The sequence below is a fragment of the Lepisma saccharinum genome, chromosome 9 (assembly GCF_977018435.1).
Source record: "Lepisma saccharinum chromosome 9, izLepSacc3.1, whole genome shotgun sequence".
In the NCBI taxonomy this organism is placed as follows: Eukaryota; Metazoa; Arthropoda; class Insecta; order Zygentoma; family Lepismatidae; genus Lepisma; species Lepisma saccharinum.
The window spans coordinates 62,186,565-62,208,419 of record NC_139237.1 but is presented as its reverse complement, the minus strand read 5'-3'; the positions used below and the strand labels follow the sequence as shown (position 1 = coordinate 62,208,419).

Genomic DNA, 21,855 nt, shown 5'->3' with positions numbered 1-21,855 from the left:
TTCAGGTGCCTTATCGAAGCTGCTCTTGAGCACGCAGGGTTTCTAACCTACTTCGCCGTAATTCAGTTGTTGTATCTTGATCAATATGCTGCATTGAACATTCCACTCAGAAATCCCATCCTATTCAACAGGGCGAGCTCACTACCATTCACGATTTTCGTCTGTATAAAGTTTGAAAAAGAAGAAATTTTCAGAAAACTCGTGTCTAATGTATTTCATTCTTTGATGTTTGTGTACAATTTGTAATACTATTAGTAATTGTAATACAGCGCGTCATTTTACTAGATATTCAACTAGTCTCTGTAGAAATAAGACAAAAAAGGAAGGAGGCTACTTAATGAAAAGGTGCAAACTGCTAATTTATAAATCTAAAGTCACGAAAAGAGTTCAGTCAAGGTCACGCCGCTCACCTAGTCTTGCCAGTAAGTAGACACATCCATATTTCGTTTTTGACGAAAACACGAAATGTGAAATGACATGCTGTAATGTTAATTTTTCATGTTTCTGAAAGGTGAGGTGCATTTTCCTACCCTGTTTCGTAACGAAATGATCTGCAAAATAAGAAATACTCCTAAACACAAAATTAGTTTATTTACCGATGCGATACTTTCTGAAGTTTGAAATATCCTGAGTTAGGTAATTCACGGAGAAATGATTAATTCTGCTGTAAATATTTGAGAAGCATAAATTGACCCCTTTATACAGAATAGACTTAATACTCTCGTAACTACATAAATGCGTAGCGTTCCAACAGAACTGATATGCTACGAATGTACTATAAGGGATATACTTATTTTGTGTAATAAGTGCAGTTTTTTAATCAAATTTAGGATTATATTCAATTTGTCATTTTATACACCACTTTTGATCAGATTTTTCACCGCTATAACAACGAATTTTTATTTTATTTAGCGCATTTGAACCCGAAAATTGTACCGAAATTTTGTATTATTTACCAAAAATATATGCCTCTTCTACCAATAAGCAACAATTTCAGCTGACGCAATCAACCGCATACGTACAGTGCGATGCACTAATATTGCTCGGCAAATTGTCCGACTATTTTCGTTATTTTTCTCGTACATCCTATGTGTTTTAAGCGATGGATTTTTATGTATACTGGTGCAGAAGTTGTCAACAGCTTGTTTTGAGTTTTCTTTTAATTCTTGAAGCTCTTATTGGGTCAAATAAAATGCACTAACATGGTGATGGACAATTTGCACGGTAATACTCATGGATCCCACTGTACAACGCGCGAAGTGTCGACTGAGCAGCTAAGATGTGTGGCAACCCTGTAGGACCAGGGGTGTGGAGGAGACAAGGGGAAGCTCAGACTTTGACTGGACTGTTTTCGTGGAGAGAGCAATCGTGGGAAATTCCTACTATCCATTAGCTAGTATATCCATATAAAATTGCGGAGGATGGTTACATTCTAACATTCCAAGTAGGACCTTTATTCCATCACTTGAATTGTTTAGTAAAATTTATTATTTTAATTCATATATGCAAAATTGGACTAAATTGATCAATTTGATGGAGTGGTAAGTTAAATTTTACGTTTGGTACATACATTATATTTCGTCAGAAACCAAATGCTTTATTGATGGCGTTGCGGGCCAAAACTGAACGTATGAAAATATTTCAGATCAAATTGTGACTTTACTGGAAAGACAAAATATCAGGTTCAGGAAAGATTTCCGTGGGTTGTAGTTTATAAAACACACACCTCTGAATGGGTGTCCAATATGTCCAGGATTGAATTGCAGTAATTGGTTAATATCAAGGAAATAGCGTTTATAACAGGGCGAAGCAATTAATGACCTAAAAATAAAATTTTAAAAATATATCATTTGTTATTAATTCCTTAACAGTTGATGAGTTAATTTTTGATAAATTTAATGGATAAGTGTAAAATGTTTAAATTTACTACAACTTGTTCGGAAAATGGAGTAATACACACTGTTAGCAGCAGTGAGATTAATGCAGAATTGGCAAATACGTGAGATTTAAAATCATTTTTTTAAAAAAATAATTTTATGTTGTATTGTTACAGAAGACAAAAGTTGCAATGGCTTTTCAGAATAAAGCTGAAGTAATATGATCAATAAACACTTGACGGAGATTCTAAAATAAAAATGATTGTCTGCTAGTAAAGACGTGTACAGTACGATACACAAGTATCGTGTGGGAAATTGACAAAGATTACTTTTGTTAATTTTTTTTCTTGCATCGTGCGTGTGTTTGAGAAATAAATGCTTGTGTAGAGATTCAGTTGCTTGTCTGGCGCTTTGTTCAAATTCGCAACTCTCATTGGGTAAAACAGAACAAACGCGATGGTGGATAATTTGCTTAGTAATTAATACTTATGCATCGAAATCAGCATGGAAAAGCTCCTCTATACTCTCATTGAAAGAACTGAAAGATACTGAAAGCAGTGTGTCCTAGGTTTACTTCAGTCAGCAAGAGGACATTATCACATGACAAAATTTGAAAAATAAGGGTAAAAGATATTCAATTAATAAAATGTCAAACTCTACAAAAAATCTTCAGAAAACTACTATAAATGTTCAAAATTACCTAGAATTGACAAAAGTTACTTATCATTACTTAAGCATTAAAAATTCAAAGCAAATTTGCCTGAACAAATTGGCTTTACTGAACAAAGTTTTTACGCACATTGTTCTTGCATTGGAGCAATCTTTGCATCCTTTTTTTAAAATTCAAAATCAAATTACTTGTTCTATTATTATAGTAAAAAGAGCAAAAGTGTGCCCATTCATCATATCACTCATCCCCAACTTCGCAATTAGACAAAATTGGCAGAAAAGCGAAGTAAAATATACTAAATCAACTCAAATGCATATCCCAATCATTGACTTTCAATTTTTCCCAAAATCTCAAAATCCATAAGCACAACTTTCTCCCTATAACCTGTAGAGTTTATCTAGAAGTTAGGCGAGCTTATACCGCAAATTAGTCTTGTTCTGTCACTTATCACCACGCCCCCCTCTATAGTTGCCTCCAGCTCGTTGTCCTGTAAATTCTCCACACGCATTGTAGTCTAGCTTTCCCCATGTTCAAGAATTTCGACGTATTTTATATTGGGGAAGGTCCACTATGTGTAGGGTATTCTATAGTATTTTAATCAGGCGTAAAAAGTGCTGGGATTCCAATTTGTGACTAATCTCCATACATTAAGCATATTGTTATATAATGACAGTTAGTGGTCTCCATATATTTACGTATATGGGTATATTGTACGAATACACAAACTCGCACATAGATTTTACTTTGATATTAATTCTTTCAGTATGAATAAAACTATTTTCTTTATAGGGAGATCATAGTGGTAACCTAGAGAAACATATCAAGCGGAGGCATCAAGATAAGCTGTCATTTCTGCAGAAGAAGAAAATGAGAAATGCTATCTCTAGTAATCCGAAAGCCAATATTCTCCTAAATGTAAAGATGACCGCAGACATCCTCAGGCAGTCTTGCATCCGACTCATCTCGGAGCACGGACGTCCTTTTTCACTGATGAATGACCAAGCATTTCAAGATATAGTGAATCCTCTTTTGGAAGCGATGCCAGCTTCTGACAGGTGCGTATTTTCATCAATGTCGTCAGATTGTCCTTTACATGTATTCCTTAGTATGTTCACATTGTATACGAATGAAATTATTTTCATTGTTAGTAACGGACAGTCTTAATCAGTGTTCGGAAAGTTACTCGAGTCAGTTGCTTGGTTCAAAAAGTAGGTTCGGTGCAGCTACTCAATTTAAAGAATAACTTACTTTTGCAGTTACTTTCTGTTGGATATTTTATTGCGAAAAATTGAACACACCCAATGATCATTAATTACAAGAAAATAAATATTTAAGAAATTTTATTTTGGATTTTATGTCTGTGGTATGTCATCGCATTATAATATTATGACAACAATCAAGATTAAACCAAACACTGAAGTTTTAATGAGCAACTAGAAATGACGAATTGCAACAAAGCGTGGATGTCCTAAATTCAAAATGGAACGAAGCCCAGCTTTCTTGCCTTAGTAGGAGATTCCGAAAAAAAAAGGAAACAAAAGCGTCCAGAAAAGAAATAGTTGGAAGCTAAACTACCCCTCTAAGAGAAAGGCCCTTAAATCAATTTGACGTATACAAACAAGACTAATTATTCAAATGCCAACAACTCTAAGCTGATTTTTCAAAGGATGACGCTTGGTCCGCGCATAGTCCATCGCAGCTATTTCTGGCTTTCAAGACAGAACCCACTCCTTAACTAGCTCAACTACTGTCCTCGCGTAGCTGGGCAGGACTGAAATTTTGGAGGGCTCCCACCAGGAATTTAACCCTGGACCGCTAGCGCCAAATGTTAAATCACTAATAATTTGGCTACGCGGGAGCCCATAGTTGAAACAGTGTTGCCAAATTTAACTTTTTCCCCCAACGCTACAAATTTTAAAGTTAAAAATTTGTCTTAAAGAATAGTAAAAGTAACGTCATAAAGTTACATCTATTGCAAAAATGAAACTCTGCTACGGTTACAGCTACCTTCTTTAGTTAGAATTCCTTAGAAATTCATTTCAGGTTACTTCAAATACATTGATTTTATTGATCCAGCCTCATGTAATGAAGGTAGAGAGTTCTGTATATCCTTACAATGTTTAGAAGGAATGCAATTACGTTAAGTTAGTTTTTCAAATAACTGTAAAACTAGTTACTCACTGACATAATCATGAGTAATTTCAACTGCAACAGTTACTCTTTGAATAAGTAAACTAAGTATAACTGTCTGGAAAAGTAATTTTCTGAAGACTGATATGTATGAGACACATTTTTTCATCAAATGATATTTAACACACTTTTGTACACTCAAACAAAACTAATTAATATAAAGTTTTCAAATATTATGTCAAATTTTCCTCAATTTTACAAAGTTGTTACATATACAGTGCGTTCGTTTTAAACTCTTATAACACAGGTTAGGTCGGAATATGTAATATAAATACTGTATAATTGTCTGCATGCTAGACGTTACGGGACGAAAATGCCGGCATCTGTCCCATATCACGTGCTAACTCTGCGCAGAGACAAAACAAACTCACTGTACTCCATATGCCTAGAGACAGGTTATGCTAACATTCTGTAGCTTTCCAGTGCTGGATGGAACTGAGCATGCAGTACAACTTATTTAGATATCCCCTATATACTATTGTTAATATATTTTAGAAAATAAAAAAAATATAGGTGTCACATATATCCTTTTCACAGCCTTAGGTATATCTGAATGAAGCAAAAAGACCTATTGCCAAAGCCCAGTGCTGTGACCAGGGAGGGTGGTGTTATAACTTCCTCATTAGTTCAAACTTTACTAAAGAGCGTTGATTGCATCAAATAACACTGTTTATTGCATGCAAGCTGCGTTAGTTTCTAGACACACTGATAGAGGTTAACCTATTATGGTTTTAAATAACAATCTTTTTCACTTTCACCAAAAAAGTGTTCTGCTTTCTCATATTTGTAGCATTTGCCTAGTTGATGAAAGCTTGATAATATAATTAATTCATACTATTTGAAAAATATTTTTAAGAATTTTAATTCTATTTTGGGTTTGAAACAAATGTCTTGAAAATTTCAAAAATCAAGAAACAACTTATCAATTAAGGATTAAAGCAAATTTTATTCTCTGCAGGTTTATCGTGAACAAGGAAGGTGTACGGAACATGCTATTCAGTCAGGCCCAGCAGATCAGAGAAACAATACGCGGCGAAATGGAGGGAAAATTGATACATCTAAAAGTTGATTCTACTTCGAAAAATGGACGATCATTCTTTGGTGTCAACGTCCAGTTTGTTGTAAATGGGGCTCTCCAATTGCGTACTTTGTCAGTTCAAGAGTTATTTGTGTCTCAAACAGGTAGCAATTTGCGTTACGAATTGTTGAACATTCTGGATAAGTATAATGTGCCCGTGGAGAATATATATAGTTTAACTACAGACACTGGAGCAAACATGATTAAAGCCGGGAAACTTATTGGGGAAGATCAAGAAACAAAGATGTCTAATATTTCTCAAGACACTTACGAAGATGAAGATATTGAAATGGAATTGACGAGTAAAGATTATCGTCTCCAATCCGTTCGTTGCGCGTCGCATACTCTTCATTTAGTCGTGAATGATGCTCTCAATTCCATTCCTGAAGTTAAGGATATTATTGTGACATGTCAAGCAGCATGCCGTGTCTTACGATCGCCTACAGCACGGCGTCAATTGAATGCAGAATCACTGCCGGTACCATCCCTTGATGTCCCGACAAGATGGAACAGCACAAATGATATGCTCCAGTCACTTTTTACACTTAAAAAGTTCATAGGGGATTACTATCAAGAGCAAGTTAAAATAAAGCAAGAAGACTGGATATACATTGAGGCTATTTTGACGTCACTGGAACCAGCCAAAGTAGCCACAAAGAGGCTGCAAGAAGAACAGCTTCTACTTGGCGACTTCTACGGGATATGGCTGGAGTGTCGCCTTAAAACATCAACAATCAACACAGACCTTGCACGCCACATAGTAGAGGGCATGGACAAACGAGAAAAACAAGCATTATATGTCAATAACGAAGAGAGACTTCCATCATTATTTGAGTATCCAGGATTTCTTGCTTCTATTTACATGGATCCCAGGTACTTTTCTGTTTTAAGTGAAGAAAACATCCATGTGGCGAAGGTGTATCTCCAGAAGTTGTGGTTAAGACTTGAACACATGAAATCCTTATCAGTGTGTGGAGAGGTAAAGAAACAAGAAGATTCCAGCACTGAAGATGATGACAGTGACCATGTCACAAACTACTTAAAGAAACAAGATTTATTGCGGCGGAATACCATATCTGCACCAAAGTTTAATATTGCGTCATTATTGGACACTTACTTTGTTTCAACTCGAAGACTGAAAAGGACTGAAAATGTTCTAAATTTCTGGAAAATTAGAAAATCAAGTTGTCCCGAATTGTACATTTTGGCTTGTATTGTTCTCTCTACTCCTGCAACACAAGTTAGTGTCGAGAGACTCTTTTCATCTCTGAAATTCATACTAAACCCACTCAGGTGTAATATGGCAACCGAAATTATTGATGACATACTTGTTATTAGAAATAATTATATTTTCATGAAAAAAAATCTAACTAAATCTTCATTAAAAAGCAATCTCAGAAATAGCAGCACAGAATTGACTACAAACATTGTAGCAAACTTTGTGGAATCCAATGATACACCACAGAAAGATCTTGTACAACATGTTGAAAATGTGGGGAATATTACTGTCTAGATTAATAATGTATATAATTACTTGATTTTTTTTGTGATCTTATAGTTCATTATACATAAGTAGCTGTAACCAAAGAAAATCTTTTCAGAGGTTCCATAAGAAGTAATTTAATTAAAAGAACAATTTTGCTCGTACTTGTTTAATGTTTCCTAGTAATTAATACATTTAGTTTTGAGTAGCTGTCTTACCTGTTCACAAAATTGCACAGATATACTGATGTTATACAAGAGTATGAAATATATTTTTATTCATGTCAAATTTGTGGAATTCTGTTTAGTTTTAAATTGACACCTGAAGGAAATGACAGTGTATTTGCTTTGTTTTGAAAGATACAAAATTTCTCTAGTTTTTTAAGTAATAAGGTCTTTTTTTCCTTGTTTTAGAATTTACCTTGGAATGATTAAGAGAATAATAAAGATATTCAACAAAATTTTAAAAACTGTTTCAATATATACTTTTCAGAACCTCCGTTCTATTCTTATGCTTATACAGTACGAATGCATACTTTAAATATATGTATATTTACATTTTTTTAAAAAAAATTGAGCTTCGATGTTGTAGGGAGTTGAATATATGGCAAATATTGTTATTCCTTGGTTGGTGAACAAATCCTAATTTTTTTTTATTGTATTAATTCCCATGATATCTATTTCTTTGTGAGAGATTAGTGTAAATTTTTAGATTTTTTATGATAAATTTGACAGCCATTTTAGAATGTACCTCAAAATGTAACATTTAGAGCAAATTACTCAGGAACACCACTCAATAACAGACGTTACTGTTAGCCTCCTAATATGTAACCTAAAATCAATTCTTGTTTTTCAAACACGCTACTTCCTAAGGTTAAGTTTAGTTCTCGTTATAAAATTCTCTTAATAAAATATCAAAAAATGGCAACATCATTGTCATTATCTTGTCTAAGTAATTATTGCATGGCATCTGATAAATTATCAAAAGACGCACGCAAATGCAAATTAATGTACATTAATTACCTTGATGGACGCACGTGTCTGCCTGTGTGTGTATCCAAATCAGCATGTTACTTTCTAATGTTCTGGACAATGAGTTTTTGAAGAATGGAAACCGAATAGTCAATCACTCTACTACCAAATCATCCCGTGTAACAGCATGGAATGTAAATGGAGATGACAAATAGCATCCACATATCTTTTGAACTTGACTCATTTTGTTAGAATCAGTCGTTCCACATGTCTTATCGAAACCTCAAAAATACTGAACCCACAATTGTAATATTAAAATGGGCTCCAATAACTATCAAAGTTTAATTTTTGCATGGCTGAGTTGGGGTCATGTAAATTCTTGTCCTCGCTAAAGTACAGTATGCGTACGTTGCACAAGACTATATAAAAACAAAGTAAATTTGTTACACACACATAAGTGCGCGCCCGCAATTGCATAGCTGAAAGTCTACTGAACACACACACACATCAACTTTCGAGCACTAACGATGACCATTGCCATAAGCACAATCTCTGGCGTGTGTCCAAACATGCACTTCTATGTTCACTATCTAGTAGTAGCAATTTATGGTAGAAATCAATGGTCACTAAAAGTGCATGTTACAACGTCTGCCCACACCTGGGAGTTAGGAATGGAAGACATCGCCATTATGTTATTAAGTGTCCTGTTCAAAATGTCCTTACTTTTATTTTTAAGAAATTTGCCAGAGAACGAAGCGCGATAGTTTTCAATTACATAGAAAATGATGCACCCCCTCAGAGGAGTAACCACAAATTCTTGTCTGCGGGGGGAGTACTTGGATAAACTATTAATAATAGTAGTAATAATGGCACTATTATTATACGTACACAATTTATATAGCCTATATTAATACATTACATAATGAATTCATTCGCCCCCACAACAAACAACAAAAAATATGCCTCTGAAATGTGTGCGCTTCTTCTCCCCCAAACAATTGTTCATACATTTAAGACTCAACTGTTTGTAATAGTCTGACGTACTTACTTCTTGTTACTTCTCCCTCTGGTAATTTACAATGCATTACAGAAAATAAATTGCTAGCGAAGCGATCAAGAAAACTTTTAGATCCAAATTTTTGCAAACTGAAAACAATATTGATTTAATATGGCGCAAAAAAATCATGGAGGCCCATGACATTCTCTTTTACATTTTTTTTTCTATTTACATCGTTCGGCGTCCAGGGCTGACTGCCGCCGTCCCCTATACATCGACCACAAGGAAAAAAACCTTGGGACGAAAAGTCCCCGCGCAGCTTTCCCTTCTTCCCTCCACCTCGGGCCATAAGGAAGCATGGTCCACTCTCCCCCTCCCCTACAAGCGGGAGTATGGTGTACAGGAGTCGTGGGTCTGCGCAGGTTGTTTTGCTCATGGTTCCACTATAGCTAAGGGTTTGAAATTGACAAGACTGTAAGAAAAGCAGATATTGCGAGCGAAACGAGCTAGACAATTTTATATAACTTTATTTACATTTGTATAAAGATATAAATCGAAAGGGGGCAATTGCCCTTCTGTGCCTCCTTGCAGATGCTCTTGACCGTCTGGAAGAAATAATGCACGAAAGACGTGAAAACTAAATCCGTCTTTAGTATCGTTTTGTCCTGCAACTCTTAGATTCTGCAACCTTTCTTTCCATAGTTCAATGTTTGCAACCTTACCCCTTAGAATTGATTTCCGTCCAAGGTTGAGGCCCAATCTCCCCCCCCCCCCTGTGGTTGCGCCACTGCACCTTCTTTAGCCGTAGTTGTTTTGTGAACTTTCATTGGCTTAAAAATACTTCATTTTCTTCAAGAGCATAATATAGTTTAATAACCGGCGATAAAATTCCTCTCCCCTAAATTTCTGGATTAAAGTATAATAATATAGGGGCATGGAAATCTGAAAGGGGGGTGCGGATGGCCACCTCTCTCCTTTAGAAAACGAATGTCAGCTAAAAGTATATATTTCACACGTATAATTTGATTCCAGTCATAGTAATTTACATTAATTATTATAATGGGTATGCAGGAATGCGATAATTTCGAATTCAAGTGGTGTTTCTTGAGGGGGCAACACTATTATCGGGGTAATATGCCCCATGGAAAAATACCTCGCTTCTCCCTCCGTCGAAAATATCTGCAGACGTCCATGATTAGGGCGGGGCATTAACCCCCCCTTTGGACTTCGTGCGCACGCCTATGGCTACTCATTTCTACACTACATGGAAGGTTTATTCAATTTCGAGCCAAAAATGTAATTTTCAAATCAGGGTTTTTAAACGTCCACGAACCCATCAACTAATGGGTTCTATTGGGTTCCGCAACAATACCGGAACCTGTTCTATCACAGTGTAAATTCGGTCCAAGTTGCGTATTGTTTCATTTCAAATATGGAACTTAGACCGTCTTTAAATTGATCCGGAACGAAGGACCCTGTGCCGTATTTCAATTGATCCAGAAAAAAGGTTCCTGGAACTTATTTAAATACCTTAAACATAAAAAGGCTCTTTACGGTCCAGATCCATTTATGCTTGCTAATATTCCCTGCTGAACCTGAATTGAATTGATTTAAAATTCCTGATCCTTTAACAACCCTGGTGGAAATTCATTAATTTACAAACAACCATATTTTTAACGAAACATTAATCCCACACAATATACTGAGTTATTTTTCGCAATGTTCCAATGAATGGCAAGAGATTTGGGCTATTCCTTTTTCTTCCTTGATGTTTAATAGATTATATTTGTCACGCACCTATAACGTTACTAGCAAACATTTGTGAATTGTTCTTTCCTTGTAACGTTAACATCTACCATACTGAATTTATTTACGTTCCTTATGCAGATGGTATGTACCCAACTGCATTTTGTTCCGTTCCGCTACAGTGGTTTACATTTTGTTACATTCCTATGTAACGTTAATTAACCATATTGCCTTTCACTTCGTTCCGTTACGGAGGATTGCATTCATTACGTTCCTATGTACCGTTATTTACTACCATGTTGCATTTCGTTACGTTTTTTTGTAACGCTAGTATATACCACAATGCATTTCGTTACTACGTTCCTTGTATCCTTGTAACGGTAGTATATACCATATTGCATATTACGTTATGTTCCAATGTGCTCATTTCGTTCCGTTCCTTTATAACGTTAATATCTACCATAATACATTTTGTTACGTTCTCTGTAACGTCAGTCTGTAACATATTGCATTTCGTTACGTTCCATGGGTACCAGCAGCTGAACCATACTCTTCCTCCTACAAAATGGAACGTACCGTGTAACGCAAATTGGGTACGTTACGACTCCCTGGTTTTGACTGGCGCACCCTATATATTAGTATCTCCGACTTATACGCATCAGCTGTAGCTTTCTATTAAACAAACTGCGTAACCACCTGTACGTTTTCACGCCTATCAATAATGTGGTGGAGTGGTTAGTACATCGCGTACAATACCAGGTGTCTCGGATTCGAATCCTGCCCTTAACATGGGTGTTCTTTGTGAGTGTCCCTTCATTAATTTTATCATATCATTACTATCCTCATCTTCGCGATCAGCCAAAAGTGGCAGAAAAACGACGTAAAATAAACCAACTCAATCAAGAAGAAATGTAGAATCAACGTACCTAGTTAAATTATGCTCTTTCGAGGTAAATTCGTCGTTGCCATATTAAGGAAGTGCAATTTCCCTTTTAGAAGTGCAAAATTTCACTTTTTCCATCCAAATTTTTCCCTTCATCGGTAAAATTGAATCTCCCAGAATGCCAGAGATCGAGAATGTGTAGATGCTCGGTGTGGCTCCATGGCACTTGCAATGCACAGGAAATAGCTTTACTGTAGCTCTTGGGGTGTAAGGGGTGCTCCTTCTATAGTACACCCAATAGTCAACCTCACTTCCACGTAGTACACCCTGGACTGCAGACTAACGAGGCTCTGGCGACTGGCCCCATGGCCAGTATAATTTTGTTTGTGTTGTCCTGTGTTTTGTCCTTATTTTTGCTGAGTGCTCCTTTACAGCCTCAGCTTTTAAAGAAAGTCACAAGATTTTAATATTTTATGATTTTAGGTATGCAACGTTAGAGTTGTTATGTGTAACGATAAGGGGCTGGACCCCGTATAATGAGACGGGTGCAAAACAGCCTTAGTGCTGACGCACCCTAAATTTTAAATTCAAATACTGTAGCTCTTGTCTAATGTTATGGCGGGCGGCCTACATGCTTGCAAGGGAAGTGGGGATCGGGGAAGCGATTAATGCCACGTGATGAGAAACACAGCAAGCAGCGTGTAGAACGAGGTCCGCGCAGCACCTTCTCCCGCGACTTGGTAACTCTCTGCGCCACCGCTGTTGTCTGGCATATTCCCCGCTCCCCACTTCCCTTGCGAGCATGTAGGCCGCCCCCCGTAACACTAGACAAGAGCTACGTAGCATTTCAATGACATATTTTGTCATATTTATTATTAACTAGCTGATTGCCCGGCGTTGCCCGGGTATTTATTTATCCCAATCTTCTATTAGACAGGGAAATATTGAATTCTAACTATAGTGCAAAATGAACTTGGAATTGAACGGCATTGGGAGTGTCACTATTCATCTTAACGACCCCGAAAACTATGGATTCCACACTAATATCGGTCGTTTTCGATTGTATTTACATGTCACCCCCTCCTCACCCCACCCCCAGGGGTGCCATGGATGTCTTACCCCTACAGTATTTATTTCAATATTGCAAGTCATACGCGTACCAAGTTTGGTTGAAATCGCTCCAGGCGTTCTAGAGTTATGCTGGAACAACCCCCCCCCCTAGCACACACACTTTTATATATTAGATGAATCCACCCTGTAGCGATAATATTTTTTAGAATCAGAATACCTTCGGGGATTCGAGCACAGAAATACCTCTTATATATACTATTGTATGGTAATTTAGTTTACAACTCACCAAATCTTCCTGCATGTTCCTATGGGATCCTTCCTGTACCCTGGTGGGCACGAATCAATTGCGTTCAAGTCATATACATTCGTTGGACGATTAGGACCGTTGGTAATGACGTCATCTGGTGGACTGGTACTCTTAACTCCATCTGTGAGCAAAGGCTTGATTTTATCTGCTACAATAACACGCGGTGTTCCGTTTGTTTTATACATTGGCTCTTCAACAGTGAGACGAACTAATATGGTCTGATCAACCAACAGCCAAAGAACAATAAACACAATGTTTGCGGTGGCCATTTTGACGAGAATGAAGAAGCGAGATTTGAAAAGGCTTCGCGAAATCTTTGACCTACGCTTCTTTCCTGTTAAATGGGGGAAGGTTTGTGGTTAGTTTATCATGAGTAATCTTCCGCTGAAAATTTAAGCACACGCACACAACAGAAGGTAAACCACAATACACTAAATACGCAGTGGAGTGACGTACGATTCTTATTTCGTGACGGGACGAGGGGTCTGCTACACTGCCCCAGGAATCTCTGGAGCAGGCGAACGAAAACAAGTCTGCGGAAGTAGTGACGCGAGACTGTTCCACCAATGAACACGTGAGAGGAACGGGATTGCATGGAGTGGGGAGGAGCGACTGCAGCTACCAGCCTTTCTAGCAGCGTGTACTGCTTCGCTATACCCACTCGATTTTCCTTCCTTCTATGCCGCTTTGCGTGGCCTTGCTCCAGATATACTTGGGACAGGGTATAAATCTTTCTTATCTAAACCAGTCATCATTTGTTTACCGCAGAAACACTGTGACAACGAGTTATATGCATAGGGTAGAGGTATCGGTGTCCTGGATAAACAGATTGAAACTCTGTCCGGTGACGTCACCAGAGTAGCTTTCTTCCTCCGTTTTTCAATCTTTCTTTCTTTTTCCATATTTAGTTTTCTTCCTGTGTTTCTTTATCTCTATCTTTGTCTCTGTTTCCCTTTCATTCTTTCTATTTTACATTCTGTCTTTTTTCCTTCTTTAATTTCACCATCTTTCGTTGTCATCTTTATTACTCTTTCTCTATCAAGTTTCTTTCTGACTTAGCTGTCTCTCCCCCTTTTTTCGTTCCTCTCTATCAATTTCTGCCTCGTTCTTTCTACCTCTTTCTTCTCATCCCTCTGTGAGCTTGTAAGATTTACTTGTTTTACCGTTTGACTTCCTTTATGATGCTTGCAGTAGCAGGTGACCCGTTGCTTCATGCACGTAGAAAAGTAAATGCTTCAGCTGAAACAAAATTTTTAATTAGATAGTCGAGAAAGGTGCAGGAAGATGCATAAAAATGCATCAATTGAGCGTTAAAGTACAGGTCGATATAGAAAGAACACTTGCATTCAGTGATGAACTCCCCCACCTTTTCGAAAATGTCAGTAAACAGGCAGGGCATTCGAACAATAGCTAATAAATGGGTCAACGATGTCTACTTTGGCGTAGAACGTGCTTTTGCTTGATTTTTTCGTAGTAATGAACAACATAATGAACGAATTTAAAGTATCCTTTGTTTTGATAACTGCTAGACTAAAAAGATAACCTTGTAGGATGTTGTCAGTTGAAGGTGACGAGGAACCCACAGAAAGTTTCATTGATGATGCCATCCACAGATATGCCGTAGAAATCCTAGACGCCTTAGTTTGTTGTAAATGTAAATTATTGCATGCAATAATATTATTTTTCTGATTTTTTTTTCCAATTCTTGAAACGAAAGTTAATTATATCTAATTACACTTAATTTAATTTAATTACATGCCAGAAGAAAGAGGCAATTTAAATATATTACTATTGTTGTATTAGTATTAGTGGTCTATTACTCCCCCCCTTGAAGTTTAATATCCAGCAGGAGGAAAATGGCTGGATTCATCACTGCTTGCATCATATGATGCACTTTGTTTATTAATTTTAATGTTTATTAATTAACTTAGACTGCCCTGTTTTTAGTTTAATGCGTTTTGGTGATGTCAGTGTATGTCTATATATTCCTGTACGTTTGAATTCTTGGCCGTTGGGGTAGGCAAGTGTGTAGCAGGGTAGCCGACCGGCGGAAGATTCCAGTAACGGGTTGGGTTGGCTTATCAGGGTAGCGACAGACCTGGAAAACCGGGAGAAGTCAGGGAATTTGAGGTAGGGAAATGTCAGGGAATTTTGTCTTGATTGACTTTTTTTATTTTTTTTTTATTTATTTAAATATCGTTATGGAACTCTGTACGGGAACAGGAAATCTTGTTGCTAAGTTTCGGCCTCAACTTTTAGGCCCTTTTTATGCACAACACAACCACGGCGCCAAAAATCAGTGATGGCAGGAGGAGAGAGAGAGAGAGAGAAATTTCCGGAGGCGCAGAAAAATGTGTTAAGCCTCTAAATATTACGTGGGAAATGCATTGAATTATCATTTTTTCTTGTCCGTATGGAAGTAGTAAGGGGACAGAACTGTCAACAGATGGAGGGGATGGGAGCGGGTGGCGCCGTCCTATAGTTGATTTTTCATTAATGTCTTCGAACTACAACATACAACAAAAAGCGCATGCATTAACAAGAAGAGCTTTAGACTGCAAATATGCTGCTGGAATTTTATTACTCTTCTAGCTCACTTCACCTTAGTTAATGAAGCAGTGCTTACGAAGGTTTTCTTTCATCATCCTGACGTATTACTGGTTTTGCACAAGTTAACATACGTTTACAATGACGTTGCACTATTCATATATATCAAGAAGAATCCAACAAAACGGGATATATGTTGAATACTATAACGAAAAGTGAAACATAAATCTGTATTGGTGAACGTTATAAAAATTGGCAAGTGCATGCTCCCAACCTTAAATTTACTGCAACACTAGTATTGCAATGAAATTAACGCCAGTCTCTGTCCTTTCTGTTTAAACTCGTGAAAGATGGTCATTAATCTATCACTGAGTGAAGTTAATGTCCAATATTATGAAATAAAATAGTAATAATAAATACGTAAATATTTTAATATCGTATTTACTCGAATCATTCAATCATAAAAGCAAATCACTTTCTTCAAGAATTGACTTTTCTCTGCCAGCCCTGCTAAATTTTCACTTTCCATCTACTGATTTATACGAGGGGTGGCCAGAAAGTATTTTCCAATTAGTAGGGACATTGATTTTTCGTACACGCCAAAACCATGAAAAATCGTAATTTCTGCGAATTTATGTTTAGGAATGTGCAGTGATGTCTGCACGCATTTTTCGCCCGTTCGAAATATCGAAATAATGTGAATTTGGCATAAGATGCGAATTGTTGGCGTTTTTAGTAATTTTTTTTTTAAAAAAAGTCCTAAAACAACGAAAAATTCCACGAAATCCAACATTCTTGTCCTTTTTTAGGCCATGTTTGTGTACATAGAACGTGCAAGTTTTCCAACATTTTATTCAAGAGTAAACTATAATGCTTGTAATACATGGAATAATTCCGACAGCCACATTAAATCATGTATTTCCCACGATTTCTTCAACTTCTATCAAAACTATTTGCATCACAGAGCAAAGTGGCAGGGTTCTAACAGGAGATCCAGTGCGTATCTACCGTCACACGGGAGCCGCATCTTCAGTATTTGTCGTTCGAGATGTGTTTTGATTTACCAAGCTAAGTGCGCACCATCGGCATTTGTCGAGCGACATATAATGGAGCTCAGTCGTTAGGGCGTCTAACGACCATGCGAGAGACCCGGGGTCGATCCCCTGCGGGGGAGAACCGGGATCTTTTCCACCTGTTCAAACTGCTCCTGTGCCCACCCAGCGTCGTATGAAGCGGGTACCTGGAGGAAACTTTGGGGTAAAGGTAACCAGAGCGTGGTGCTGATCACATCACACCCAACCTTCAGCCGTGATCAAGAAAGTGTGGGGCCCTCACTCCACACCCCTATACACCATCATGGTAAAGTGCAGGGGAGCACTTTACTTTTACTTCCTCAAAAATCTGTTCGTTCCAACATATCAAACTGTCACGAAAATATGTAGACCATGTGACCTACAATTTAAAATAATAGTTTAAAAGCACAATGGAGTATTACGTTTCGGTATATTTGGCAGATAAATGTTCTAAAACAAAAACGCGAATTTTGGGAAAGTAACACTAACAAGTCAAGAAAAGATAATGCCAATTTTTGGTGCCATAATATATCGGTATCTGTCACGTGAGATTGATTGATTTTAATTTTTTGGGTGCGTCGCCACTTATGGTCATTATGCACCCTTCAGTATATACGGGGAAAATTCCATTTTCTAAAATCCTTACCTTAAAATTAAAACAGGGGTATGGAAAATAACTTTCCCAAAATGACTTTCAAGATATCGAACTCTCACGAAGAGGCATAAGCCATGTGACTTACAATTTGAAACAGTAGTTTAAAAACACCATGAAGGTATAATTTCAGTATTTGCCAGAAAATGCGCTAATATGAAATTGTGAATTTTGGGAAAAATAATACCGAATTGTAAAAAATAAATAATAAAAAATTTCACCAATTTGAAAAAAAAAGAATAACAAAAAATCAAGGTCCCTACCGATTAGGTATAAATAAATTAGTTGTAATTAGTAACAGTAAGTCCTAACCTAATTTTCGGCATAATCACCACCGTTTTTCTGGCATTTGTCATAGCATGGCACTAAATTTTATATTATATATATTTATATATATTTTATATTATATTATATATATGTGTCTGACAGCAAAGACTGGAACTATCTCTACCGCATTGTAGCTGTCAAATCCTTGTCCTGCCAGAAATCTCTTCAGTTAAACAAATAGATGAAAGTCGGTACATGCAAGGCCAGGGCTGTACAGGAGTGGCCCAAAATATCTCGCCTGAAGTGATGCAAAGGGCCTGCGTGTACTCAGCTGTATATGAGGTTGTGCACATTCGATTGGCCTTCCGTGAATTGTCTGCTCCATCGTCTGACCATACTTTCACTCACGACGTCTGCACACCTCACACGATTGCTGGTGGCTCTGTGCCAAATTCTGAGCGTGCAAAAATCTGATTACTACACGTAGGCTACATCGCAGTCGGTGGGAGACTGTATGAGATCTGCAATCTTTAACCTAGAATTGGCCTAAAGCGGCTGCATTGCAACTGTACCAGATTACAGCTACATGCCACTTCTTCCTGCCTTCATGTGTATGTGTCGCTCTCCGACCACTAATGCTGCGTATAGGCACCGTTGGAGCTCTTTTCAGGACGCCGTTGTATATGAACTTTCAGAAGCTTTTATTAACAGTGTGTTCCTGTTTTAATGTGGCGTTAGGTAAATCAGGTACCTATACAATGCAATTCCATAAATTCTTGCGTTAAATTTCTAATACCTACATATTAGAGTACTGCATTGGACCACTTTCGCTAGAAAATACTCGAACGAATATCCCACGCTCGAATATATAGAATATGAAATATCTTTTAATGGGGCAATAATCGTACAAATGCATGCGTAAAAATCCATCCTGGTAGTTTCAGGCCATAATCATCTATTGATTTTCATATATTGCTATGTGTTGTAAAGTTGGACTAAATTACATTTTAACATGAAAATGATGACTATGTTCACTTCAGTTTCAATTTCACTGCGTCTTTAACTTCACGATCCATGTTTGAAGGGCCAGAAAAATTTCGGTTACACGTGAACTACTGGGTTTCGAGTGTGTACTGATCGTTTTGCCTCTTCGAGCGAAATTCGCTCGTGACGTCATGGTGATCGAAGAGCTGTCAGTTCCTAACGCTATCTAGCGTCGTCCGTGCGAACTATATGCCGGCCGAGTGAAAAACGCTCATTGCAGCACACTTCTGAATACCCTTTTCGTCAGCAATAATGGTATAACTAACTGCATGTTGTCAGTTTCACAGTACTACACTTGGATATACTGTACTGAAGCAGAAATCCCATTGATAATGTAAGGAAATATGACACTTTCTTTTGTACAATTCAATTGTTTAACTTATATGCAAGAGTTAAGTTGTTTGCTTTACAGAGAAGAGAGAAGTAGCTTTATGCATTGAAAAATGAGTCCGCACTCATGGTTCTTGCAAGCAGAGGGTTTCAAACCTCAGTGGAAATATCAACATATAATACCGAGAATGTATAAGGAGACTGATAAATTACAAATTACATTTCTTAATCATTCACTCTTCACTCTTATCTCATTTAGTCGTAACTTTAAAAATAATCAAGTATTTTATTTTAAACTTACTGCGTATGATAAAATTCCGTAATCCTTCCCTAGCTTGTGAATTGTAATAATTTTCCAAATTCACTATTTTGCTGTTTGAATTCAAATCAGAGAGAATAGAGAAATTAAGTCAATTTCATAGAAGACAATATTGATACTTAACAAATCCATACCTGGATGTGTATGAGTTTATTATTTCCATTTGCAAAAACATCGATTTAGTTTAGTTTGTAATTGTCAGGGAAAAATGTAAATTTTGTCCTGGAAAACCTGGAATTGTCAGGGAATTTCATTTCTGATTGTTTGTAGCCACCCTGCTTATTAGTAGGGGCCTATAAATAAAACGGGAACGAAGCAGTCGGTCTCAGATAAGGTTTTATATTTTTTTTTTTATTTTTTTGTTATAAGCAGTCTGTCTCAGATGTTTGGCATTACTGCGATGTAAGAGGTATGTTATTCTCCAAGGAGAGCAGGGAGAGCTATCATTTACTATGTGAAACGACGGGGATTTTAACTTTCTTTCTTCTAATACATACACACTTGCTGTCTTCACATTATTTCAATAGTTTATTTCATGTGGGAAAACTGGATACATAAGGACACATACCTTCGGCCACCTTTTTTGGTACTGAAGGGTTATTTTTTTTACTCGTGAAGCCAGTGGCTACAACGGTCTATAAACTGTCTTTAGGAAGGGGGGGACAGGGCACATTGAAATGGAAGTTTTAACTTCTTCTGTAAATAATATGAATAAACCTCCATATATCAAAATGGAAATGGGCATTATGTTGTAATTTGAGGTTACTTCTATATTTCCACAGAACTTCAGATACTAGTGCGCTCTCTTTAATTCGAATTTGGATAATTCGAATTATTGGATAAATCGAACAAAAGCACATTCCCCTTGAAACCCCTAAAACAATGTTTGAATTTACTACTTAATTCGAATTTTGAAGGTTAAATTTGGATAATTCGAAGTCAGGTTTCCAATAATTAAACATAAATCTTTCCAAGAAAGACCAAAGTGGTTACTACATAAGAAATTCCTTTTCTTCTTGAAAAGGTTGTTTTTATGTTTAACAGATGTGTCGACGTCAGATAAGAGAGGGAAGCGGGAATCCCAGAAGATTTGTTTGTAGGAATGCGACCTTCACCCTCTCAGGAACAAGTTGAGAGGGGAGCGGATAGCCGGACAGAAGGGGTCATTTGTCGGTGTGTTTTAGTGGAGTCACAATGTCGAAACGTGGTGTGTATAGTAGCTTAACATTAGATAAGGAAGTTGAAGTGCTTAGAGATGTAGAAAGAGGAATGAAAAGCAACCACGTGATGGGAATATTCCAATAAGTGTACTGTTCCTGGATGGAGATATGAATAAAACATAGCAGTTGTAAGGTAATGTGTACTGTTTGCGTATTAATGCAGTTTTATGTTTAATACAGTGTGTTATCTCATTGGTGTTTTTTTAATTATATTCTGGTTAATTCGAATTTTGGATAATTCGATTTTTTCGTAGCCCCTTGGAGTTCGAATTAAAAAGAGTCCACTCTATTTGTTGAACCTAGGGACAAAGGTTTTAAAATGTATGGGAGTGTATGTTTAAGGTGCGAGGTGTAAATCGCATAAAAACACAATCTATACAAACTGTAAACCTGACTCTTAACAAAGGCCATTAAGCACACTTTAGTGCATCAATCGATGCGTTTTTCGTGCATAATATAGATGTCATGCATTTAGATTTCTCTGTGTATAAGAAACGCGCTACTATTGGCAGTTGGCATTAGCTACACACACAATTGCGATTTCCACATGGGTTTTGTAAATGCACTGTCCTGGACAATTCGTAATTTTTAAAATCTACACCGTAGAGATTCCGACGAATGGTCTTCTCCACTCTTCTGGTTCGTGTTGGCATCGTGAAAAATTCAGGGTGATAACACGCTGTTTGTTTACTACATGGAAGGAGCGAAGGGAAGTGGTAAAGATAAGGTGATCGTTTTCTGCTCATGAGACTCGTTTCCTGTCACCAGACAACTTCTGCAAAGGGCAGCCGATCAAGTGTTGCCAGGTGGTACTTGTTTTTCTTTCTTTCACCATATCTGGTGTCCGGTAAAAATGGCCAATAAAGGTAAACTGATAGAAGGCAAGAACACAAGTGACTGTTTGGTTGAGTTTTTCCAGTCAACTTTATGCACATACAGACTAATCGGGACTGGACCTACAGTTTACAGAGCCACTATGTTCCTCCACTGGGTATCGAACCCTAGAACCCTTGATTAAAACTTGACGATCTTACTACTGCGCCATCTGGGAGGTGCAATATGTGACATTTACTCACACAAACTCAGGATGAAAAGTCTCTCCCTTATAATTTTAATTGTGAAACTAAAAC

At 37.2% G+C, this 21,855-nt stretch overlaps 3 protein-coding genes across 4 annotated transcripts in view; 2 read left to right on the top strand and 1 right to left on the bottom strand.

Annotated features, from left to right (window-relative positions):
• The window catches only part of LOC145992075 (uncharacterized), a 94,320-nt gene extending 80,763 nt beyond the window's left edge, over positions 1–13,557 (bottom strand). The window contains exon 1 of the mRNA XM_083128284.1: positions 13,253–13,557. Coding sequence (XP_082984410.1) covers positions 13,253–13,542 — 290 coding nt within the window. The 5' untranslated portion in view covers positions 13,543–13,557. The remainder of the gene's footprint in view (positions 1–13,252) is intronic.
• Positions 1–21,855, top strand: part of LOC145992074 (uncharacterized) — a 184,408-nt gene that overhangs the window by 77,736 nt on the left and 84,817 nt on the right. The gene's annotated exons all lie outside the window — the stretch shown is intronic.
• On the top strand, positions 3,469–12,141 carry LOC145992839 (zinc finger BED domain-containing protein 4-like). The gene is made up of 3 exons (XM_083129235.1): positions 3,469–3,602; positions 5,696–7,055; positions 12,073–12,141. Exons 1-3 carry the CDS (start codon positions 3,469–3,471, stop codon positions 12,139–12,141), a joined length of 1,563 nt encoding a protein of 520 aa, XP_082985361.1.